This window comes from Gadus macrocephalus, chromosome 15, assembly GCF_031168955.1.
Source record: "Gadus macrocephalus chromosome 15, ASM3116895v1".
Taxonomy (NCBI): domain Eukaryota; kingdom Metazoa; phylum Chordata; class Actinopteri; order Gadiformes; family Gadidae; genus Gadus; species Gadus macrocephalus.
Window position 1 is genome coordinate 11,751,237 of NC_082396.1, and position 25,775 is coordinate 11,777,011.

Here is a 25,775-nt window from a genome sequence, read left to right on the forward strand (position 1 = left end):
TTTTTAAAACATTTCTTTCTTTCTATTATTGAATTTCAAGAAAGAGAAACTCTGATTTCATTGAAAGTTTGCACAGGAAGATAAGTGCTGAATTACTACTACTATTTATTATTATTATAACTTTACTTCTAGTACTACTTCTGTTCAGTCACTTAGCATTGATTTTGCCCCAAGAGACTCATGTCACATTTCATTAAGAAGCAGGTAGGGGGTTACGGGCCATCTTGCTCATTGATGACATTGGGGTTGACTCCCACCTTTCAACTGGGAACACCCTTACCACTAGACAATCCTGCACCTCTGAATTTTCTTTCTAAGTTCATGGAGCTTCGAAAGATAATGTGGTAAAAAAAAAAAAAGTATGAGAATTTTTGTCAGGAAGCCCCACTAAATCAGTGGGTCCTTAAACCATGCATTGATTGAATTGAATGACCATTGTTTTGTGGTCCAGAGGTGAACGAGTGCATGGTGAGCCCTCGTATCTGCGGCAAGGGCATCTGCTACAACCTGGTGGAAGGCTACACCTGCCACTGCGACGAGGGCCACCGCCTGGAGACCACCCGCACCACCTGCGTAGGTAAGTTGGTCGCGCCGAAACCTTACTCATTCACCTGCCAGATCAATACATGATGTTCCTCCCCACGTGAAGTGGTGGAGGGATGATTTTGTCCAGGATGTGATATAAACGGGGGGTCTTTTTTGACCAGTCCCCAACCCCACCTGTGTAAAATTGATTTTGAAGTCATATTTGTACTGCTGGAAAATTGTGATTGTGGGTTATTTGTTTCTGTGTTTGTGAATGTATGTCCAGATATAGATGAGTGCGTGGAGAATCCCTCTCTGTGCTCCAGGGGGCGCTGCAGGAACACACCTGGCAGCTTCCTGTGTGTCTGCCAATCAGGTTTCACCACCGACGAGGAGGGCACTGCCTGCATCGGTACACAAACACACAAACAAACAAACATACAAAAAGCTGCTAGACACCATGTGATTCCTACTAAACTATTTTAGTGGCGATCGGCGGGACCATTACTGTCCAAGACAGTGTGTTGACGTGCGATAGGAACACCTCCCCCCCCAACCCCCCAACGCCCCTTCGCTCCCTACACACAGCCAGAGAATCGCCAGTGGAGGGGAGACATGAGAACATTGGATTATTTCTCCAGGAACCACGAGACAAAATATCTATTTATAGCATTGACAGATAAAATAACAAGGTTTTATGTATGATTTCCCTGGTTACCTGTTTCCACTTTTATCTGATTTATATTCAGGCGTGTATGCTGGGATGTTATCTATTATTAAGACTAGCGGCCCATCATGCCAAGGTGAGGAGGGCGGAATATTCGATATGTTATGAAATATTTAAACCACATCGCTGCTCCAGCAGGTCGACAAAAAAGCCAACCAAACGAAACTTTAGGGGCAGCAGACTTTTTTTAACCTTTGACCCCGCCTGCGCTTCGCATCAGGAAAGAGAGAACTCTGTCGTAAAACAGTTTGTAAAATACAAACAGCCAACAATAATTCCCAGGAATCACTTTGTGTCCCATGTGTCTCACATCTGGAATGAGATGAATGCTTTTCACTTATCACTCCGGTCGTTCCAGTAAACTTTTGCAATGTCCGGGCGTTCCAGACTGATGTGTAATCTCTGCGGTGTAGAAATCTAAACTAGTGCTCATAAAACAGTGTTTAAAAAAAAGTTTACTCTATATCACTCCTTGAACTGACACGAAAGATGAAATAAGGATAAAACTATGTAGAGTAGAGAGTAGAGTAGAGAATATATCCATCTACACAATAAGAGTATCAAAATGTTTTTTGTTTTTTTTAGTCATGTAGATGTAAGTGTTCACCCATCAGTATTTGTAGCTTTCTCTGTAAGCACGGTATGACAGTGTGTGACCTGTCTTTATTCAGACTTGGACGAGTGCCAGACGCCCAGCCTGTGTCCGGACGGGGAGACCTGCTTCAACACCCAAGGGTCCTTCTTCTGCCGGGGCTGTGAGCGAGGGTTCAGACTCACCTCCACTGGAGCCTGTACAGGTACTGCACCAGAGCCATCCCATTATCACACTTAGTCAGGAGCCTGACAAATACAGTTCAACAGTATCCATTTTATTCTTATTTGTACTAATTATATTATAATAGTTATAATAATATAATTAATAGTAGTGGAAGACGTAGGGGAAGTCTGGCTACCAATGTAATTTATAGTTATTGATATACTACTACTTCAATTACGATTATTAGAAGCAGTAATAGAAGTACGATTGTTGTATTGGAATAGCTCTTTCTGACTGGTTTCTGACTGGTTGGCACCTATTTGTTATAATCATTAACTTGGTTCTGGTTTATGTTTTGTTTAGTTTAGGGTATAGTTTCGTGTTTTTTCAGTGTAAGTGTAAGTATTAACTTTAGTGCTTAGCTAATTTAAAGGACAATTTCACCGGTGGAGACATGAATCTGTATTAAAATTGGGTAATATATTTAGTCGAATAGTAACATACATTTCTAATTTGGTGACTTCTTGACCGAGAAAAAGCAGACAGTGACTTTTTGGCGCTTGGGGATTGAAGACGACAATCAGCGTTCACTCCCTGAGGGACGTAACATAACAGCCAATCAGCATTCACTCCCTGAGGGACGTAACATAACAGCCAATCAGCATTCACTCCCTGAGGGACGTAACATAACAGCCAATCAGCATTCACTCCCTGAGGGACGTAACATAACAGCCAATCAGCGTTCACTCCCTGAGGGACGTAACATAACAGCCAATCAGCATTCACTCCCTGAGGGATGTAACATAACAGCCAATCAGCGTTCACTCCCTGAGGGACGTAACATAACAGCCAATCAGCGTTCACTCCCTGAGGGACGTAACATAACAGCCAATCAGCGTTCACTCCCTGAGGGACGTAACATAACAGCCAATCAGCGTTCACTCCCTGCAGTCCAGAGGGAACTGCAGCATGGATAAGTTATTGTTGCTGTTTGCGGACTCCCGGAGCTCTATATCTAAATAATATAATATTTGTTTAGGTATCTATATAATATAATATTATATCACGGCCAAAAGATGTGTGCACCTCCAGATGATATTATGGTTCTCAGACGTCTGGTACTTCCACAACAAGTAAAGACTCGTAGTGTGGGTTATCTCGGCCAGAGTCCTGCGCGGGTTGGGGTACCCGACGGGTGACCCGCACAATTTGGATGAAACGGGTGAAAAATAATACTGTGTCGGACAACAGCACGGGTCGGTCTCGAGGTTTACGATTGCGAGCGAGACTTCTCCGGTGCTGGATATGTTTTTCAGGAGCGGAGGAGTCAACTAAAACCGTCAACAGTGGATAATGTGCTCTTTTTGCACAGCAACCATCCCGGTGTTCCATCTAATGTTTTCCTTCGGGTGTGGGTCCATACCGTAGCGCAAATTCACAACGGTGTACTCTCTATACCGTTTATACCATACACCCCTAAGTCCCACCCACTGGCACTGATCTGTAATGTGCTTGTAGTTTTTTAGAGCCCCCCCTCTCTTACACTTCCTGCCTTAAATTACGCAAAGATCGTAATTTTACGTCATTTAAGTGTGTCAGAGGTACGTGTCAGAGGTACGTAGATATGGATCTCTCCTGTCTCAGGGGAAGAAAAAATATGTCTGTGTTTCTAACGATACAAAGCATAATGCAAATGGGTGAAGTGTCCCATTAAGTGTTGAGGTTAGTATTGTTTCTTGTTTAGCTTAGTGGTTAGTTTCTTGTTGTTGCTTGTTTAGATCAGTGTTTTGGTAAGTGTTTACTTTGGTGTTTAGCTTAGTGTTACGATGAGTTTGGTGGCTTTAGGTTCACTTAAGAATTCTCCAAAATCACTTAAGCATAGCAAAAAAACTACGTATACCCGCTTGAACAGCACTTTTAGCAGGGAACACTATGAGCTGTTTTATTACAGCCTGTTACACAAGCTGGAGTAAATAACATCAGCGTGTTTGACACAGCCTTCCCCCCCTGTTTCCTCACCAGATATTGACGAGTGTGTGAACCGGACAATCTGTCCGTCGGGGATCTGCTTCAACATGCCGGGATCCTACAGGTGTGGCACCTGCCAGCCAGGCCTCCACGGCCGGGGGGGGCAGTGCGAGGGTAGGTGGCCCCAGCAGGGTTTTTGTGTGTGTGTGTGTGTGTGTGTGTGTGTGTGTGTGTGTGTGTGTGTGTGTGTGTGTGTGTGTGTGTGTGTGTGTGTGTGTGTGTGTGTGTGTGTGTGTGTGTGTGTGTGTGTGTGTGTGTGTGTGTGTGTCTTCTCTGATGTCTTTCAGTAGTAAGGATTAATTTATATTACACATAGGGTGAAGTGGAGGAGGAGGATGATCAGTGGGAGAGGAGAGGAGTGAGAGGAAGAGGAGGAGGAAGGAGGAGGGGGAGAGGAGGTTGGAGAACGATGAGGAGGAGAGGAGTGAGAGGGTGAAGAGGACGAGAGATGGAGGAGAAGGGGGATGAAGAGGTTGGAGTGGGGAGGAGAGAGGAGGGAGAAGAGGGAGGTGGAGCAGGGCAAAGCCACACTAGGGTGGTGGCGAGCGGATGATGGTGGTGACAAGAGGAAGTAGTTAGGCCAGGCGTCGTGGCCCACACCGCCGTTTATAGGAGCAGCTAACCACTCCTGCAGATGTGGAGGATGACAGGGGCGGACCCAAAGAAATCACACTTTCTTAGGGTGTGTATGTGTGTGTGTGTGTGTGTGTGTGTGTGTGTGTGTGTGTGTGTGTGTGTGTGTGTGTGTGTGTGTGCGTGTTCATGCATGTCTGACCCTTGTGTCAAGAATTATTCCAGATGCCTGCTTGTACTAGGCAAACGTCTTGTAAATATGGCCAAATATTTCCCAGCTCTGCTCAAAATACTTCCCTTCCTGTTGTTGACCACATAATCGATCATAATCGATTGCTTCCTGTGTGCCATCCTCATCCTCTCACACACACACACACACACACACACACACACACACACACACACACACACACACACACACACACACACACACACACACACACACACACACACACACACACACACACACACACACACACACAGATATCAACGAGTGTCTGGACCACCGGACCTGCTTCAACGGTGTCTGTACCAACTCTGAGGGTTCCTTCTCCTGCTCCTGCTTCGAGGGCTTCCAGAGCCTCCAGGGGAAATCCTGCCAAGGTTGGTCTTCCTCTCACCCAGTGACTGTTCAAACCTCCTCAGTAGGTTCCAGGTGAGGTCCACACAAAGCTTCCCTGAAGTTTACCATTTAAGACATTTCTGAGGTTCTAGGATGAGAAGGTGTCTCTAACCTGATATTCTTCATGAGGCAAATGTTGAAAGTTCTCCACCTTCTCCATGATTCTGAGGTTCTTCCTCCTCTTCTCCAGACGTAGATGAGTACCAGATGAGAAGGTGTTTCTAACCTTTAAAAGTGAAGACGGTACTTCGTGATGTCGATGTTCCTTAACTCATCGTAGGGAATATTGTTCTGAGTTTTTGCCATATTAATAGATGTCTCTAAGGTTCTCATCGCCCCAAGATGCTTCTAAGGCTCTCCTTTGACGTTCTTCAGATGTGGATGAGTGCCAGGACGAGAGGGTGTGCACCAGGGGTCATTGCCGGAACACCCAGGGCTCCTTCATCTGTAGCTGTGACCCCGGCTTCACAACCTCACCCACCGGGGACAACTGTGATGGTGCGTCCCACGCAAACGCACACACACACAGGCGTCCATGCACACGCATGGACGCCCACACGCACGCATGCACACGCACCCAGGGCCTATGCACGCGCACACAACTGTGGATTCACGTGCGCCGCATGCCTACGCACACACCGAGGTAAACACCCACGCACACATTCAAGATAGCGCTTTCGTCGCGTGTTGAGCAAGGTGCATGATTCATATAATACAAGACATGTATCCCGATGGCGTTTGTGACATCACCTCTCCCCCCCGTCGCCCCGTCTGTCTGTGGGCCAGATGTGGAAGTCGGTTACCGATTCACAAGACGACACACGCACTTGTGGTTTTATGGCGTCCATTAAACTCTCGACAGCACACATTGTTTGTAATTACGAAACTAAATTCGCCCAGCGGCTTCAACACCGGGCCATGAACAGGATCCCTGCCCCGCCGCAAAATAAAGCCACCGCTATGTGTTGCCACGCGTTACGTGTTGCCGTGGCGCTACGTGTTGCCATGGCGCTTCCTGTTGCCGTGGCGTTACCTGTTACTGTGGCTCTGTGTTGATGTATGGGTGTGGGTGTTTGTTACTGTGTGCATGTGGGTGTTGCTGTTTGCATGTGTTTCTGTATGGGTGCATGTGTTTGATGTATCAATTTAGTGGGTGGTAGACGAGTATGAGTGTGTACGTGTTTATCTCTGGTTTAGGATCGATGTGTTATGTGTCATCTTTGCCTAAATGTATGCACTCAGCATTTACTACCATGTCTGCTATATGTGTTTGCGTATTGAAAGTTTTTTTATTTATGGTCATCTATGTGTTCACGTCAGTGTATGCATCTGTATGTGTTTATGAATTTACATCTTCATGTGCAACAGTTCTGGTTCTATATATAACACATATTCGTCTTGTTTGCACCATGAGCAATGCATTTCTCTTCACGATATTTACATTATATTTGATACGGTATGATACTTGGATCACTGATTGTGTGTGTGTGTGTGTGTGTGTGTGTGTGTGTGTGTGTGTGTGTGTGTGTGTGTGTGTGTGTGTGTGTGTGTGTGTGTGTATGTGTGTGTGTGTGTGTGTGTGTGTGTGTGTGTGTGTGTGTGTGTGTGTGCGCGTGCGTGCTTTGCATCTAGATGTGGATGAGTGTGTGGAGCAGGAGGGAGTGTGTGAGGGCGTGGGCAGGTGTGTGAACGACGTGGGCTCCTACCACTGCTCCTGTCCCTTGGGATACCAGCAGATGAACTCCACCAGCTGTCTGGGTGAGGAACCTGTGCTTTGGCTTTGACATTCAATTGGTTAACATGTTCATACTTGTACAAAGCTAAGGGGTTATGCAAAAAACAAAGTGACACTCTGAAACATATAGGACTGTAGTTGAAACTCTCTCTCTCCCTCTCTCTTTCACTCTTTCTCTATCTTTTCCTTTCTGTCTCTACCTCTCTCTACCTCTCTCAAATTCGCTCTCTATATACCCCTCTATGTGTTTCTCCTCTCTCTCTCTCTCTCTCTCTCTCTCTCTCTCTCTCTCTCTCTCTCTCTCTCTCTCTACCTCTACCTCTACCTACTTCTACCTCTACCTCTCTCCAGATGTGAACGAGTGTGTGGACGAGCCAGACCTGTGCGCCCCCAACGGTGTGTGTGCGAACACGGAGGGATCGTACCAGTGTGTGTGTGACATTGGCTTCGAGCTGAACCCCAACACAGACACATGCGATGGTGAGGTGCACACACACACACACACACACACACACACACACACACACACACACACACACACACACACACACACACACGCGCACACGCATACACATGCACACACTCGGCGTGCATGTCTGAAATGTTAAACGCTTCAAAGTGTTAAACTCTTCAAAGTAGTATAACCTGAATCATGAAAAAAAGAAAGAAAGATATTAAGAAAGGGCAAATAAGACATTGAGAAATAAAGAAAGAGAGACAGAAACTGATAAAGAAGGAAGGAAGCAAGGATTGAAAGGGAAGAAGGACCAAAGAGTCTAGACTAGAAGGGTCTTCATTCTGTTCTGAGTTGGGATTTATGGATGTTATTGGGGATCTGTGTGTGTCTGTATCTGTGTTTGTGTCTGTGTCTGTGTGCACACAGATGGCTTTCTTTGGTGATATATGTCTATATCTCGCCGATCTGAATTTGTTACCTTTTTTCTTGTGTGTGCGTGTTTGTCTGTGTGTGTGTGTGTCTGTGTGTGTGTATGAAAGAGAGAGAAAGTGAGTGTTGTTTTATCTCCTGTTCCGCATCTGTTCTGCTTCTATTACCGCTGGCGTTAACCTAGCGTTCTGTCACTCTTGTCTGTCACCTTGGATTACCACCTTGCCTTTCATTTTCTTCCTCGCATGTCATTTCTTGTCACCCTCCTGAAAAGTGACGAACAGCAAACTGAATTGATGCTTATTGTGTGTGTGTGTGCGGTGTGTGTGTGTGTGTGTGTGTCTGTGTGTCTGTGAGTGTGTGTGTGTGTGTGTGTGTGTGTGTGTGTGTGTGTGTGTGTGTGTGTGTGTGTGTGTGTGTGTGTGTGTGTGTGCGTGCGTGTGTGTATTTCTCATTTTATGTATGTGAATTTATGGATGCATGTGATTGCTGTGAGACAGAGATACAGAAACCAACCAGGACAGGATGTGGTTAATTGAATTGCTGATAGCTGTTCTGAATGGGGCAGTAATGATCAGGAAACACTTGACCAACATGTAGTGTGCATGGGAGGATGAAGGTTTTACTGCCAGTGTCTGGGTTCAAACCCCCAATATCCACGTCTAACCTGTGAGGCAAGCTACCCTTGAGCAACCCCCTCCCTGAATACACCGTAGGTCGCCTTGGAAGAAAAGTGCTGCTGAAGGACATGTACCCGGTCAGTATTGAGCGCACCAACCCCCTATGTTGTGTGTCCCCAGACGTGGATGAGTGTGCTGCTCTCGAGTCCCCCTGCGGCCCCCACGGCTTCTGTGAGAACATGGAGGGCCGCTACAGGTGTGCCTGTGACCAGGGCTACACGGAGGTCCAGGACGGCCGCTACTGTGAAGGTGGGTCGCGTGGTCCACCTGAAGGCCCAACTAGATTCATGTCTAGGACATAGGACATAGAGACCTCGGACCTAGTCCCTCTTTGACCTAGAGACCTTGGCGGAAGTTCAGTCTGAGATAAAAGCTTCCCGTTTGTCTGTGGCACAGGCAGGGAGGCGGTTCTTTAACCCTGTGTTCCATGCTGATCCTGGTCTGTGTAGTTTCCTTCCAGAAGGTTCTTTAACCCTGTGTTCCATGCTAGTCTTGGTCCGTGTAGTTTCCTTCTGGTTTGTGTCGTCTGGGATAGCAACACTGGAGAGCAGATGTGGGAAGCAAGCCCATGTCAAGCTTCTTTTTTCCTTTTTTTACACACAAACACACATGCTCACACGCCAACAGACATGCACCAGACAGAGAGACAAGTCACATATATACACACACACACACGCACGCACGCACGCACACACACACACACACACACACACACACACACACACACACACACACACACACACACACACACACACACACACACACACACACACACACACACACACACACACACACAAACACAAACAGAGTCACAAAGAGGTTGTAAACATATTCGGGTCTGAGCTCAGAGATACTGCTTTGGCTCACCAAGATTTATGTTCCAACATGTGCACACCAGGATGCGAATGAAACGCGGATCACAGACACAAACACACACACCCACACAAACACACACACACACACACACACACACACACACACACACACACACACACACACACACACACACACACACAAACACACACACAAAAGCCCACATTAATCACTGTCGTAAGATGCGTTGTAAAATGTGCGATCCATATTCACTGGTTTGTGTGTCTGTATGTGTGCCCATGCATGCGTGTGTTCATGTATGGAAAACATACTAAAAAATGCACTCACACACGCTGTGCATGCGTTTTTCTTTTCGTTCAGAATAATTGCAGTTGGAGGTTTTTTGAAGCCCATCATCTCTCCTTCTCCTCCCCTCTTTCTACCCTCTCCGTCCACTCCTTCACTCTATCCTCTCCTCCTCTCCTTCTCCACCTCTCTTTCTCTCCTCCTCTCTATCCTCTCCTCCTCTCCTTCTCCTCCTCTCCATCTACTCCTCCTCTCTATCCTCTACTCCTCTACTTCTCCTCTTCTTCCTCTCCATCACCCCTGTTCTCCCGGTTGTTTCCTCACATTTTCCTTCTCGGTATAAAATGCTACATCACATGTGTGGCTGTTTGTGTACAAATACTACGTCACATTGTGTCCTAACGACGTGCTCCATCTCAAACTGCTGGCCGTCCTTTATCTCCCTCTATCTCTCGCTCTCTCTCTTTCCCCCTCTTTCTTTGTTCTTATCGAGGTTAATAACAACACACAATGACGTGATGGCCCCCCCTCTCCCTCCCTCTCCCTCCCTCCAGATGTGAACGAGTGTGAGCTGCTCAGCGCTGTGTGCGGAGAGGCGCTCTGCGAGAACGTCGAGGGAACCTTCCTCTGCACGTGTCCCGACGGACACGATTACAACACCATGAACGCCACGTGCAGCCCACTGGCCACAGGTGAGACCACAGACTCACCTGTCCTGAACCGCCTTCACCTGTCTACACCTGTCCACACCTGTCTAGACCTGTCCTCACTTGTTTTCTTCATCCCAATCCTGTCTACCTCTGTTTGCACCTGCTCACAGTCAACGCACAGATTGCGTGTGTGTGTGTGTGTGTGTGTGTGTGTGTGTGTGTGTGTGTGTGTGTGTGTGTGTGTGTGTGTGTGTGTGTGTGTGTGTGTGTGTGTGTGTGTGTGTGTGTGTGTGTGTGTGTGTGTGTGTGTGTGTGTGTGTGTGCGTGCGTGCACTTGTCTCATTGCGTGTGTCTCTATGTGAGTAAACCTAACTCCGTCTCCTGTATGTCCGTCGGGGCCACAGAGCCCGCGGTGGAGCGTAAGGAGTGCTACTACCGCCTGAACGACGAGAACCTGTGCGAGAGCGTGCTGACCAGTCACGTGACCCTCGAGGAGTGCTGCTGCACGCTGGGGGCCGGCTGGGGGGACAACTGTGAGGTCCACCCCTGTCCCGTCAACGGGACCGGTGAGGAGTCGCCGCATTCACACTCAGTATAGCATGGTCTACTGGTGCATTCACACTCAGTATAGTATGGTCTACAGGTGCATTCACACTCAGTATAGTATGGTCTACTGGTGCATTCACACTCAGTATAGTATGGTCTACAGGTGCATTCACACTCAGTATAGTATGGTCTACTGGTGCATTCACACTCAGTATAGTATGGTCTACAGGTGCATTCACACTCAGTATAGTATGGTCTACAGGTGCATTCACACTCAGTATAGTATGGTCTACTGGTGCATTCACACTCAGTATAGTATGGTCTACAGGTGCATTCACACTCAGTATAGTATGGTCTACAGGTGCATTCACACTCAGTATAGTATGGTCTACTGGTGCATTCACACTCAGTATAGTATGGTCTACTGGTGCATTCACACTCAGTATAGTATGGTCTACTGGTGCATTCACACTCAGTATAGTATGGTCTACTGGTGCATTCACACTCAGTATAGTATGGTCTACAGGTGCATTCACACTCAGTATAGTATGGTCTACAGGTGCATTCACACTCAGTATAGTATGGTCTACTGGTGCATTCACACTCAGTATAGTATGGTCTACTGGTGCATTCACACTCAGTATAGTATGGTCTACAGGTGCATTCACACTCAGTATAGTATGGTCTACTGGTGCATTCACACTCAGTATAGTATGGTCTACAGGTGCATTCACACTCAGTATAGTATGGTCTACTGGTGCATTCACACTCAGTATAGTATGGTCTACTGGTGCATTCACACTCAGTATAGTATGGTCTACAGGTGCATTCACACTCAGTATAGTATGGTCTACAGGTGCATTCACACTCAGTATAGTATGGTCTACAGGTGCATTCACACTCAGTATAGTATGGTCTACTGGTGCATTCACACTCAGTATAGTATGGTCTACTGGTGCATTCACACTCAGTATAGTATGGTCTACAGGTGCATTCACACTCAGTATAGTATGGTCTACTGGTGCATTCACACTCAGTATAGTATGGTCTACAGGTGCATTCACACTCAGTATAGTATGGTCTACTGGTGCATTCACACTCAGTATAGTATGGTCTACAGGTGCATTCACACTCAGTATAGTATGGTCTACAGGTGCATTCACACTCAGTATAGTATGGTCTACAGGTGGAGCTGCAGTGGACGTGTTTCACAGCCAACTGAAACATTGTGTCCGTTTAACCAGACCAGGTTTACCACTTAATAAGCACATTCAATATTATCTATAACCCAGTGTCTCTCCTTCCTTATGGTGTCAGCCTAGTCTATCCAGTTAAAAATATATAGGATATTAACGCATTATATCCTATATTAACCTGTACACTGCTGTTCTCAGACCAGTTGAACTGTTAAATAAACACATTGTAAACTATATGAACCTGTACCCTGCTGTTCTCAGACCAGTTGAACTGTTAAATAAACACATTGTAAACTATATGAACCTGTACCCTGCTGTTCTCAGACCAGTTGAACTGTTAAATAAACACATTGTAAACTATATGAACCTGTACCCTGCTGTTCTCAGACCAGTTGAACTGTTAAATAAACACATTGTAAACTATATGAACCTGTACCCTGCTGTTCTCAGGCCAGTTGAACTGTTAAATAAACACATTGTAAACTATATGAACCTGTACCCTGCTGTTCTCAGACCAGTTTAACCAGTTGGTAACTCATTGTAACCAATATGAACCTGTACCCTGCTGTTCTCAGACCAGTTGAACCAGTTGATAACTCATTGTAACCAATATGAACCTGTACCCTGCTGTTCTCAGACCAGTTTAACCACCTGTGCCCGTCGGGGCGAGGGGTCATTCCCCATGGGGAGCTGGTGTTCGGAGAGCCCACAGCAGACAGCTATAGAGGTAAATACTTATATATCTATATATTCATGTATATTTTTGTTTATGTTATTGAAAGTTTGGGGTTGATTTCATTTCCTAATGTTTTGACAAGATGTAGATCTATTTATCCATAAAAAAAACAAGTCAATTTCTAAGCTTATTAGATACATTGAAGATAATTTATGAGATGTTTCCTTCAGTCCCGACGGGACTCGCGAGTGAGGCGTAAAACAATCAAAGCATACGATCTTAGTAACTACAAGGCAAGTGATATGCAATCAAGTTTCTAAACAACTGCTCGATCAAGCTTAAATAGAAGTTTAGAGTAGCTGTAGGATTCAGAAAGCAACTCTCGCGGGATTCTCTCTCATTATTCTTGAGAGCTTAACAGCAACCTCTCGGAGATAGACATAGTACATCTTAGAAACGTGTGTGTATTTCACATCAACATGCTTTGTATTGCTGACATTTAGCATCATTTAGCAGACAAAGCACTTTTTTGTATTTTTAATAGTCAAGAGCTTGACTGTTACATCTTAGAGATGGAGATCTCAACAACAAGTGATTGGTAAAAGATGCACGTCGAACGTCTTCTCTCCTCCGCCATGTGCGTCTAGACGCTGACGAGTGTGCGCTGTTCGGCCCGGAGGTGTGTAAGGGGGGCTTCTGCCTGGACACAGTGGGCAGCTACGAGTGTTACTGCAAGACGGGACAGGACTACGACCTGGCCAAGCTGGAGTGCAGAGGTCAGCCATGGGTCTCTTTCTTTATATCGAAATGTATTATGTGTTGATTCAATTGATTAGTATAAACATCACCTTGCCAAGAAAGTTTGTAGATGTGAGTCTGTAAATCATGTTAATGTCTGAGTGTGCGTCTGGGTAACGTCGGGTCATTGTGGTGTTGTCCTCCATCTGTGAGCAACATGTACCGAAGCAGGACATGATGCCATGTTACTGAAGGCTGCAAACCGCCGGTTTTAGGACCTGTGAGATCAACCTCAGGGCGGGCTGCACTCAGTGGTCGGCGACCGCCACTCCATCACCGATGAGAGTGTATTTAAAATCTCTTAATGTAGGAAGCAAGCCTGGACACATCTGGACGACCCGGCACACAGCTGGATCCCAAAGGCTTTCTCCGTCGCTGCGGGTTTCCACGTGACACCAGATTTATAAATACTATTACTATCTTTCTATTTACCACAAACCGCTCGCTGGCAGAGCGGGGAAATTTCAAAATAATTTCTTGAGGTCAACTTGTCTCTGCCTGGGGATACCTGGCAACCACGTCAAGTCAATTCCATGTTATTTGTGTAGTAGTCCTTAATCACAAATCACAGTGGGGAGACGTTGCCAGGTTGGGGTAAGGAATCAGTAATATCAGCACAGGTTTCTGTAGGAGGAGGTGGGAGGGTGTCTGAAGTAACAGGGTGCTGTGATTAGGGTTGGGTTGTGCGCTCCTGAGTAACTCTCATGCACGGTCCACGTGCACAGCTCTCGCACAGGGCTTTTGCACACGGCCCTCGTGGGTTTGAGGTGGGATACGCGTGGCTCCAGAGGTCAAAGTATAATTAAAAGCGCAACCGCCTCGGGTCCGTCCCAGGTCTGGCGCGGGTCTCGACCATATGTCCAGATGTTTTCCTTCGCTTAGGAGGAGGGACATGTATTTCTGATGTAGACCGGGCGTGTTTGAAATCTATCTTCAGCAGGTTTAGCCGCAATACGCTGGTCGGTTAAAGAAACCAAAACAAGTATGTATAAGAAATTAGCGTGTGTGAGAGGAAAAGAATATCTGACTATTTTGTCAATATTTAGCTGATATGGAATAACTTCAGCCAACTGAATGAATGTAGCTCTTTCAGAGGATTGTGTATTTAAGTGTTTTACATTTAGAGTATGTGTGTGTCTCTTTGCCTGTTTTGATGTGTGTGTCATTGTATGTTTACTTGTGTTTATGTTCCTCTACTATCTACTTCCGTTCCTCTACTTCTTGTTGTGCTTCTAACATATCTCCTCTCCTCCTTCTCCTCTCCTCTCCCCTCCTCTCATCCTACTCCTCCCCCTCCCCCCCCTCCTCTGCCTCCTCCAGACATCAATGAGTGTGAGGATGACTCGGTGTGTGTGGACGGGGAGTGTCTGAACACAGATGGTTCCTACATGTGTTTCTGCACACACCCCATGGTGCTGGACCCCCATGGCAACCACTGTGTCTTCCCCCCGGACGTGGCTGGTAGGACCCACACGCTACATACACACTGCATACATACTACACACAAACTACATACATGCTACCCACATGCTACGTAGATACTACATACATACCACATTGATACTACATGCATTCTACATGTATACCACATGCATGCTACATATATAATACATACATACTACATACATGCTGCATAGATACTACATACATGCTACATAGATACTACATACATACCACAAAGATACTACATAGATACTACATACATACCACATAGATACTACATAGATACTACACACACACTACATGCATACTACATAGATACCACATACATACTACATACATACTAGACCAACACTACATAGGTACTACATACATACTACATACTGTAGATACTACATAGTTGCTACATAGTGTATGTACGTATTCTGTGTGTGTGTATGTACGTGTGTGCACGTGTGTGTGTGCCCATGCCCTCGTTTGTGCCCATGTGTATACACGTATGCTCCCAGGTGTGTGTATGTACTCGTGTTACCGTGTGTGTGTGTGTGTGTGTAGAATAATAAATGAAATTTATATAGCGCTTAATATGGTACTCTATGACACACATATGTGCCCATGTGTGTGTACTTATGTGCCCTAATGGACATGTTCCCGTCTGCCGCCACATACAGAGCACCGTGATGCTAAGCAGATCGACTACCAGGGCATCTGCTGGCAGGAAGTGACATCATCCATGACTTGCACGCGGCCCCTGAGCTCCACAGGCCCCTCCCCCACCAGGAGGACCACCTACACGGAGTGCTGCTGCCTGTACGGCGACGCCTGGGGCATGGACTGTGCCCTCTGCCCCCCCAAGAACACAGGTACACATTTCACCCGGGCTGGGACCTGCTGTCGGTGGACCTCTGCCACGATGTACACAACGTTAACCTCGAGACGGAGACAGACTCACAGCGGCGATCTGGCGCGTAGCTACTCTTAAAAGGTCAAAACCTGCCTGTGATCAGACCTTCGAACACCGTGTCGTCTGGCTGCGCTGGAGCATCTGTTCCCAATAGAATTGTCAAACTCAATTTGTTGTTTCGATTTGCAAAAGGGAATTTGCCGCGAGCGTGCCTGCCATGAGGATAAACAATGAAAATATCACTTTCTTCCCCTTGAATCAATGTGTGCCGGTCACTGCGGAGTTGGTGGACAAAATCATTCGAATAAATGACATTGGTTACGGGTGTTTTATCAGGAGCAATGGTTGCGATGGTTTGATCACCGACCGTTATGGTCCTGAAAGGAGCCTTCTGCAGTTTGGCAACCCCGGTTAGTTAATGTTGGGAAGGTTCTCTGCCACACCGCAAAGTCACTCGACATCTCCATGCTACTCGACATCTACTCTTGTGCTAGCATCGGGCATTAACATACCTTGATTTGCTGCATCTTTAAACGCAAATAACCTTCTGAGGCCAACCTGCTAGTGTCTCTTTAGTAAACAGGCTACACGGCATCTGGTTATGCTTTTAGGAACTCTGGGGCCTAAACGTGGGCCTCAAGTACCATCTTGAGCCTCTGCTGTGTCGAGCATGTGTTTAGTCAAGTTGAAACATCCACCTTTCTTAAGGTGAAGCTTCTCGCTAGCCAAACTCTCCGCTCCTGCACATGGCCGGAGGCGGCGTTTCATTCGTTTAAATCCTGCCAGTGTTTCATTCGTTTAAATCCTGTCTAACACGGCTGGCATTTGGACGGAACCATCATCCCCTCATTAAGCCACAATGAGGTCATGTCCTGACGATCGTTTAGCACCGCTCTGGCTTTGCCTTGACATTCAAAGTCTTTGTAGAAGCGTCTCAGAACGGCCAAATTGTTGCACTTTTCTCTCTGCTCATATCCCATCGTCCCGGCTCAACTTAGAACATTAAGTCTTCGCAGCGTTCCTAAAGGGTATTCAATCTCTTCCCTTCCTTTCCTTGTCTGTCTCAGAGTAAATTAGATTAGATAGGATAAGACTTTATTAACCCCGGGAGGGCAATTCAGGATGTCTTAATATATATTAATATTTAAATATCCTAGATTTGCTGTTTTGTTCCACCTTTCTCTCTCTCTCTTTGTCTCTCTCCTCTATCTCTTCTCTCTCGCTCTTGCTCTCTCTCTCGCTCTCCTTCTCTCTTTCTCTCTCACTCTCTCCGCTCTCTCACTTTCCCTCTCTCTCTCTCTCTCTCTCTCTCTCTCTCTCTCTCTCTCTCTCTCTCTCTCTCTCTCTCGGAAGCTAGGGGTCAGACTCAAAGGAAGCAGAGATTGTGTTTCGTTATAGCAACTATAAACTTTGATAAAACTCATGCCCTACGGGCCGACGGGTTAATGGAATTCATCCTATTTCCCATCGGCCCCCCCTCCCCTCCCCAGAGGACTACGCCTCCATGTGTAACCTCCCCCTCAGCGGGGGGCGCCGGCCGTACGGGCGCGACGCCCTGGTGTCGGGGCCCGTGCACTCCTACGAGCCCCGGCCGGAGGAGGAGGAGGCGCCGCGGGAGGACTACCCCTCCTCGCGGCTCTACTACGCTCCCCAGCCCGACCAGGACCAGGCCCTGCTGCCCATGTACCACAGCGAGGATGAGGAGGGTGAGTGCCGTCTGCCGCCTTCGTCCTCCGGAGTTTAGCTCGTCTCCGGGGCCTCCGTTGTCACAGCGCCGCTCCCTGTTACGGGAATGTCGTGAGGTTCGAGGAAGCGGTCCGAGGGAGATCGGTTAGGTGGAGCAGCGTCAGAGCCTGAGGTGGTCGGATGGCGCCGTTCTGCTGGTGTTGACAGCGTCTCACCCTCTGAGGTCTAGATTTGTGTTGATCGTCGGTAAGACCCCCCTCAGGGTGGGCTTGGTGGATATCACACTCTACACATCTGCCACACAGGGACACGCTCTCTTTATAAAGCAGTTAGTGACTTTACTGTTGGGGGAAGTTAAGGTGAGCATTTTTTCAGTGGAGCTTGGTTTGGATTTCAATTTGGAGTGGGATCTTTTGTTAGTTCAGAAATAACAACTGACATCCAAAATCTATACAGGCAGTGTGTGTGTTTGTGTGTGTGTGTGTGTGTGTGTGTGTGTGCGTGTGTGTGTGTGTATGTATGTGTTTTTCTGTGTTTTTATCTGTGTGTTCGTGTGTAAAATGGGTTTCTGGGATCCCAGGTGAAAGTGTTTTGCTGCCATCTGGTGGTGAATGCGGTTACTTCATGTAGTGGTCCAAACCCTTCTTCACCTGTTCCTTCACTGCTCCGCTGTGAGAGCCACGCACCGGCTGTCACAGTGGAGAGGTGGGGAGTTCACCTATGCAGGGGTCTTCAACGTTTTCCCGGCCAAGGACCCCCAAACTGAGGGGAGCGGGGACCCCCTACTTATATATTGTATAAAATTGTGTTTCATATTAAACTATCCTTCTTCTTAATTGAAGGAGCAGGCAGAGAAAAGCTCTCTCCATCGGATCAAAAGTGTCCATGTAAACGCGGCTAATGTGTTGGATTCATGTTAATGTGTAGTTAAAGACATTTCGATTTGTGGAAACAATTGCGGGGGGAATCTAAAAAAAATGTCTAATCATCAAAAACTTTCTCGACCCCCCTGCAGTACCTCCGCCGACCCCCTAGGGGTCGCGGACCCCCTGTTGAAAAGCTCTGCATTAGAGAATAGGGGACCAAGGTGGCTATGTTGGTACAAGAGCCATGTTAGGAATAATTGGACCAGTACACCTCAAGGTCTTAACGCCTCATCAGAAATTATGGAAGGGTCATCCCACTCCAGTCCTTCCCTCACCTCCACCTCCTCCTCCCCCTCCACCTCCTTCTCCCCCTCCACCTCCTTCTCCTCCTCCCCTCCGTAGACCCCTACGATGCGTTTGAGGGCCTTCGTGCGGAGGAGTGTGGGATCCTGAACGGCTGTGAGAACGGCCGCTGCGTGCGCGTGCAGGAGGGCTACACCTGCGACTGCTTCGACGGCTACACCCTGGACATGTCACGCATGGCCTGCATTGGTAAGCTGCTGCTGCATTATGGGTAGGATGCAGGGAGTAGTATGGTTTGAATAGTTATAGCTGGATCATGTACTACAGTGTTTAGAACAGGAAGTACCATGCACGGATAGTAGAAGGGTGAATAACATAAAAACAAAAACTGATTCAGGGTTTTAATAAAATTATCTCAAATGACCTCAACATGTCCATGAAAACTCTGTTTGTGTTTAAGTAGTTTAAAGGCACCCAGTGCAACTTTATGTAAACATTCAATGAAAAATAAACATTCAATTTCTAGTCTTTTTTACACGTAGTAAGTTTCAATAACTCCATACCATTACATATCGACATTCAAGGAGCAAAGATGAGACGTCGTTGTGTGGTGAGAACTGATAGAAAATCGTAAACAACAACAATCGCCGGTGGGGAGAAGCCATTTTTCCATTGACTGGAAGCCTGCTTTATTTATTGTAGGTTACAAAAAATAAAGAAAATGGCGGCATTGTTGTTGTTATCGATTTTGTATCAGTTCTCACCACACAACGACGTCTCATCTTTGCTGCTTAAATGTCGGTATGTAATGGTATGGAGTTATTGAAACTTACTACGTGTAAAAAAGACTAGAAATTGAATGTTTATTTTTAAGCCTCGAAAGTTGCACTGGGTGCCTTTAAATACAACTTTATCCTCTTGTTTTTTGTCAGTTCACAGTTCTGATCATGTGGCTCGCTCCCGCATTTTCTTTTTCTGACCTCTGTTCATAAATTCCCTCAATTATTTTGAAATTGCATAAAATGTTGTTTTTTTAAAAACCTATTTCTATGGATCTGTATTGATGGATTGTCGCTGGATCTGTTTGTATCGATCTCCCCAGATGTGAACGAGTGCTCGGAGCTCAACCGCCGCATGTCTCTGTGCAAAAACGCCAAGTGTATCAACACCCCGGGGTCCTACAGATGTGTGTGTCTGCCGGGCTTCTCGCCCTCCAAGCGGCCGAACTACTGTGTGGCACGAGGTGCCAAAGACCCCGCGGTCGCCATGGCAACGGTCACATCAACGGCCACGCCAACGGCCGCGTTAAGCAGAGACCGGCAATGAGCGTAAATGGACACAAGGGGGCGACTAATACAAAGCAAAAAAACAATAAACAGTACCGCCGGCAAACACACGTATACACACACACACACACACACACACACACACACACACACACACACACACACACACACACACACACACACACACACACACACACACACACACACACACACACACACACACACACAGAAGCAACTCCAATACACACACTTATTTAATCAAAGCCCATATAATCTGCACTGTATAAAATACACACTAAATGAAATAAACAGCAAAGAAATTTATTTTACTTGAGATGAAGATTCACCTTAACCTTCTACGTGGGGGTGCCTTTGTCGGGAGAAATATGCAGCATTGTATAAAATGTATGTGTTCTTGTTTTGCTGTTGTTATTGTTTTCTGTGCCTTAAGTTTATTTTTTATCTTGTTGTAGAAGGAACTTTATGTGCGTGTTAAAAGTGTGTTTGTTTGTGTGTTTATGCTCTTGGATGGTAGGGTGGGAGGGAGGGAGGGGGGATAGGCGTTTTGCTCTTTTTTAAACGCATCGACAAACCCTATGGACTCACTGGGGGATTACAATATATTTTCTTCCCAGTAAAAATAATTATATTAATAATAATAATGTGTGGATATTTAATTACATGAGGCAGGTGCTTAAGCCCTCCTCTCCCCCACCTGTTTGTCGTCACGTTAATATTTTATAGTTTATTTTAAATGGAGGCCCGCTTTTTTTTCACACTGTGGCATCAGCGTTATCTTTTGACGTTTTACGGAAACTAAAGGCCTGCATTCTTTGGAAAATAAACACTTTTTAGGGAAGGACTTTTATTTTGAAATTGCCATGTAAATGGACAAAGTGAGAAAAACACAACAGCTTTGTGTCCAGGCCATTCGACGATGACATGTTTTATATTTGGTTGTTTATTATTATCTTTCTTTCTTACTACCACACCTCTTCTGGTCTTTCCCTTCTTTGTTGACCTCTTTTTATCGGTTTGTTTTCCCGCCTCTCCTGTGGAGCTGTAAGGTACCTGCTGTGTTTCCTTGCTGGTTTTTTAGGGGCTTGTTTTTCTGGGAATCACTCATCTTGTTTCTACGTTGTACTGCACAGTCTTGTTTCTATGTTTCTACGTTGTACTTCAAAGTCTTGTTTCTACGTTGTACTGCAAAGTCTTGCCAGGTTGCAAAGCTGCTATTGGGGCCAGCGGTGGGAGAGAGAAACTATTGTACATTTAAACAGAATGGGCCTCATTCCCCAGCGGCCATCTTTGTTCAATCTTGGCTCCAAACGCTAGCTGGGCCGGGAAACTGAATGCAGAATTCCACATTCATTTCCCCCAACCAGCTAGCATGCAGAGTCAAGATGGCTGCTAGGCGATTAAGGCCCAAGGTGTGATAGAGAAAACAGAATTTGTAATTTGTTCATAAATAAATGGCTCTTGTATGATTATTCAAATATTACAATGTATATTAAACCTCTTGAATAATAAATCACCAACACGTGATATTTATAATGACTTCTAGTCAGTCATAGTCTTTGTTATTTCAAATGTCTTCCTAGCATGCCACCTTCAATACAAAATTTGTATCGAATGCAGCATATTTAATGTGTTTCAATCATGTCTATTTTTAATAAATCCATGCTATGTTTATAATACTTTAAACCATCTGAACAATGTATTGAATCAACCAATCAATCTGTTTTGAATGCTGGGAAAAATTGTTGCCTCTTTGTAGTCAATCCAATTTTATTAAATATAAATATTAAAGAGAATTGGCCTTCTGCCAATTTATGCGTTTCAATGAGCCTTAAGCCAGTCGTTCCCAACCTTTTATGGGCCCGAGATCCCATTGGTTGTGCCTGTGCTTCCACATTTAACCCAAACAACATCTGCCCATAATATGAATGATTATGTCTCACTGAAGGTAAGCATCAAAATAAGTGAGGAGTAACATCACTTAACTTGTTGTTAGCTGGGAATCATAAGCCTATATACAGGACCTTTATGATTGCTTTCAATTCTTTTTTAAATAAAAAATGTAGCATTAAATATCTAACTCTGGTCCATCACACCTTCTGTGACCACATATGCAAATCAGATGGCCTCAAGAGAGGCCCTGACCCAAGGTTTGGAAACACTCTTCAGGCCGATGCTGCGGCTAAGAAAAATGTCCTGGATGACTATCGCACTGAATGTTAGACTGCAACGACAGCAGAGGTGAAGTAACCACCTACACACCCACCACACACTCACAAACACACACACAGCCCCATCCCATGCACAAACACCATTGCATACACCTACAACACATCCATTCCAAAAACACACACACATCTGGTTTAGCCTGGCTCCGCACCCACAAACCGACACACACAGACACACACACACAGACACACGCACACACACACACACACACACACACACACACACACACACACACACACACTATGTCCCCAAATACATAAATCCCCATCCCACACATGCACGCGCACAGATACACACCCATCCAACGCAGAAAGTAAATCAGGGGAGTGGACAGGCAAACATGTGAATGTTTGGGGTTTGAGGGATTCACTGAGCATTAACCGACTTACATGCAGAGGCGGGAATTCGCCGTGTTTGCAATGTTTAGTTTACCAGTAGAATAAACCCACTTTGACGACAGGTGAGCGCCGGTGTACAGCTGCAGTGTTGTCGTCTTCATGGTCGTCCGTATTAGCAGGGAAATTCGAGGGGGAAGTAGGCCAGAGAAATTGTTGACCAAGAAACCCGTCAGGAGTTATTAGATGGTGACAGTGCCCCCCCCCCCCCACCCCCAGACACACGCACACACACACACATTCACACCTTCGCACACCTACCCCCCCCCCCGTGCTTGACCTTGTTGTCGTCTCTTTTTCGCTCCACACAAATCTTGTTGACGCATGCTATTTCTCTCACTGCTCACACAGAGTGTACACTGTTTCACTGTCACACGCAGGGCCGTTGCACCAAATCCTGGGCCCCTATACAAGAGGTATTGATGGGCCCCCCCCCCCCCCCCGAATTCCCCCTACCAGCCCCCTGCGCTGAATTGTTGACGGGGACGGGACGGGGGGGAGCAGACGTGGCCGTGTGCGACTCCTAACACTATGGGCTGGTGGATAATTTAATATTTATTTTTTATTTTTTATTGCCATGGGCCCCCCCTCTGCCTTGGGCCCCCCCACAACTGTCTCACTTTCCCCCGCAGTCCGTCGGCCCTGGTCACACGCACACATGATACACACACATTGTGGCATCCCGCCACGTAAACCTCGGCCTGGACGGGCCCGGGGTGCCGTGAAGGACGGGGTATACCACCCCCACCCACCAGCCGGCGACGGAGAGCAGCCCTTTCGGCTCCCCAATCAGGGTGATTGGGGGACACCTGGCCGAAAGCAGAGGAGCCATCTTAAGTGGAGGTCCAGCACAGCACAGCACGGCTCGGGAGCAGGAAGGAAGTGCTCGTGGCAGCGAGAGAGCCTAGAGGCCCACAGAGGCCCTAGAGACCACGTCTCCTTCATGGTTTGATTGTTTCAGTTGATTGTTAAATAAATGCCTGCCATGGCTAAAAACCCAATGCCAAGCGAGTTTTGTCCGTGGAACCCGGCCCAACCGAGCACCGGGTTACCACAACATACACACAGCCAGCCGTGCCCTTTTTGGTAATTTTTACTCCTTTCTTTTTGAGTGTGTGCGTGCAGGCTTGCGTGTGTGTGCGTGTGCATCACGGTTCCTAACCTACTTCTCTTCCTTTCTGTTCAATGTCACGTTGTGGACCCCGTGCCAAGCAGCCTGCCCGTTCCCACAGACAGACACCGGCAGATACCGCGGGGCCCGGGTCCCACCCCCCAGACCCCAACATCCACGGGCTTTAGACAAACAAAAGTGCTGGCGACACTGAATTCCAGCAGTGAGGTCAGCCGGGAGGGAACGTAGCTTGGGAGCGAACCGGTCGCCGCTGATTAAAAGCGAGACGCTGTCACTCCACTGTCCCCCTAAAATAGACCAATAAAGAAGAGCTGAGCACGTGAAGGAGAACCAGTTCAATATGACGACTGGACTCTGCTATGGAAGCCCTCTAGTCTCGAGGACGCCGATATTTAGACGCTATTTTCTTTAGAAATTTTTTATTTATCGAATCATGTTTTAAATCACGTTTAAGTCATTTGTCGCGTACAAATCCTATACCCAACATTTGCTTCCTGATTCGTTGGAAATTCAGTATTTGGTTCATGGATCCTTTTAAAAATTCAATTGCTTTAGTTTATCGTGACTTATTGTCAGTAAAGCAAGGGTATTCACTTTTAGCCTCTGGTAACATGGGATTGCATTTTCTGTTATTTATACAATTTCCGAGACTAAATAATCGAAAAAAAAATACAACCGTTATATTAGTCTACTATGAAAAATACAACCATAAGGGGCATAACAATCAACATAGCCTACATCAAACCCCGTTAATGTTCCCGATTCTGCTGAGGAATACATTTCGTACAGTAGGCCTGCTTTGGATGAGCGACGCAACATCGCTTGAGGGCGTCTTGTCTTGTGAGGCAACCGAAGTACATGTGTCACTCGACTGGCCCAGCTTTGACTTTGTGGTTGTTTTTACGATTATAATCCAGCGCCGTTTCAAAGCTTTTGAACGATTTCCCCTCAGGCGGGGTCAGCAGATAGCCCTGCACTGATCCTATTAAAGATGATCCAAATGATTATGTGGGGCTGACTGAATGAATGAGTGACTAAGTGTTTTATATCATATTAATCACAACCATGAACAAAGACAGACGAATGGACAGTTTTTGTCTTACATTTGTTTTAATTTGTTTGGAAGGTGATGTTTTGAGGCGCAATCCATATAGTGATGAAGTTACAGAGATGGGGGAAACTGGTATTTTCCCCTATAGTCTCAAATAAAGAGAGAGAGAAAACTAGTGAGTCCACCATGATGAAGGTAAATGTGGCAGCAGGTGCAGCTGACACCCTAGGGAGACAGACTGGGTGCTCAGGTCTGGGAATGCACGATGGGTAAACAAATATATAGAGCTTCTCTCTCTCTCTCTCTCTCTCTCTCGTCTCTCGCTCAGTTTATCTGTCACTCATTATTATATCTGTCGATCTCTCTCTCAATCTTTTGCTTTCTCTCTCTGTCAGTATCTACCTCCTTCAGTGGAGGTACACACACACACACGCACGCACGCACGCACGCACACACGCACGCATACACACCCACCCTCCCTCTCGTCATGTGTCTCGCGGCTCTCCGGAGCAGCTGAGAGTGAGAGGCTGGTCGGATCTCACTGAGTTCACCGCTACGGGACGTGCGCTTCCCAGCCGACGTAACGGAGCCACCAAACCAAACGCCACGGTGAGTCATTATTCAATTATTTAAAGAATTGATTTGTATCTGAAAAATGGATCACGACGCAGAATATAGTGCAGGCATACTGTATGTCAGGTGACCGGAATAATATTCACTTTTCAAACGTTTGTTTTCATATCGACCGCGCATCCCAACACCGGTCCATGTAAACAAGTGGACCTGAATGGACGATTTGTAAAACGGTAGAGAAAGGGACTTTATGAAGCTGCATAGACATGTGTTCATTCAGCAAGACCTGCTGCACCGTCTATAATGATGTTCAGTAGGCGATCGATCACCTGTCGTTGTGGATGAGTTATGCTTCTATCCAAAGTGTTTTTCAC

The 25,775-nt window shown here is 46.3% G+C and overlaps 2 protein-coding genes across 8 annotated transcripts in view; both read left to right on the plus strand.

Moving 5' to 3' along the window:
- ltbp1 (latent transforming growth factor beta binding protein 1) overlaps positions 1 to 20,238 on the plus strand; it is a 73,621-nt gene extending 53,383 nt beyond the window's left edge. For all 7 annotated transcript variants that reach the window (XM_060073461.1, XM_060073464.1, XM_060073462.1 and 4 more), the window contains 18 exons: positions 452 to 577; positions 812 to 937; positions 1,924 to 2,049; positions 4,032 to 4,151; positions 5,094 to 5,213; positions 5,608 to 5,730; positions 6,865 to 6,990; positions 7,319 to 7,447; positions 8,654 to 8,782; positions 10,207 to 10,344; positions 10,707 to 10,868; positions 12,682 to 12,771; positions 13,368 to 13,496; positions 14,839 to 14,979; positions 15,630 to 15,821; positions 17,353 to 17,568; positions 18,817 to 18,966; positions 19,820 to 20,238. In XM_060073461.1, the coding sequence (XP_059929444.1) occupies positions 452 to 577; positions 812 to 937; positions 1,924 to 2,049; positions 4,032 to 4,151; positions 5,094 to 5,213; positions 5,608 to 5,730; positions 6,865 to 6,990; positions 7,319 to 7,447; positions 8,654 to 8,782; positions 10,207 to 10,344; positions 10,707 to 10,868; positions 12,682 to 12,771; positions 13,368 to 13,496; positions 14,839 to 14,979; positions 15,630 to 15,821; positions 17,353 to 17,568; positions 18,817 to 18,966; positions 19,820 to 20,043 (2,567 nt within the window). In that variant the 3' untranslated portion in view covers positions 20,044 to 20,238. The remainder of the gene's footprint in view (positions 1 to 451; positions 578 to 811; positions 938 to 1,923; positions 2,050 to 4,031; positions 4,152 to 5,093; positions 5,214 to 5,607; positions 5,731 to 6,864; positions 6,991 to 7,318; positions 7,448 to 8,653; positions 8,783 to 10,206; positions 10,345 to 10,706; positions 10,869 to 12,681; positions 12,772 to 13,367; positions 13,497 to 14,838; positions 14,980 to 15,629; positions 15,822 to 17,352; positions 17,569 to 18,816; positions 18,967 to 19,819) is intronic.
- A 5,004-nt stretch (positions 20,239 to 25,242) lies between these two features.
- rasgrp3 (RAS guanyl releasing protein 3 (calcium and DAG-regulated)) overlaps positions 25,243 to 25,775 on the plus strand; it is a 31,025-nt gene continuing 30,492 nt past the window's right edge. The window contains exon 1 of the mRNA XM_060073469.1: positions 25,243 to 25,437. The gene's annotated coding sequence lies outside the window, so the exon portion shown is untranslated. The remainder of the gene's footprint in view (positions 25,438 to 25,775) is intronic.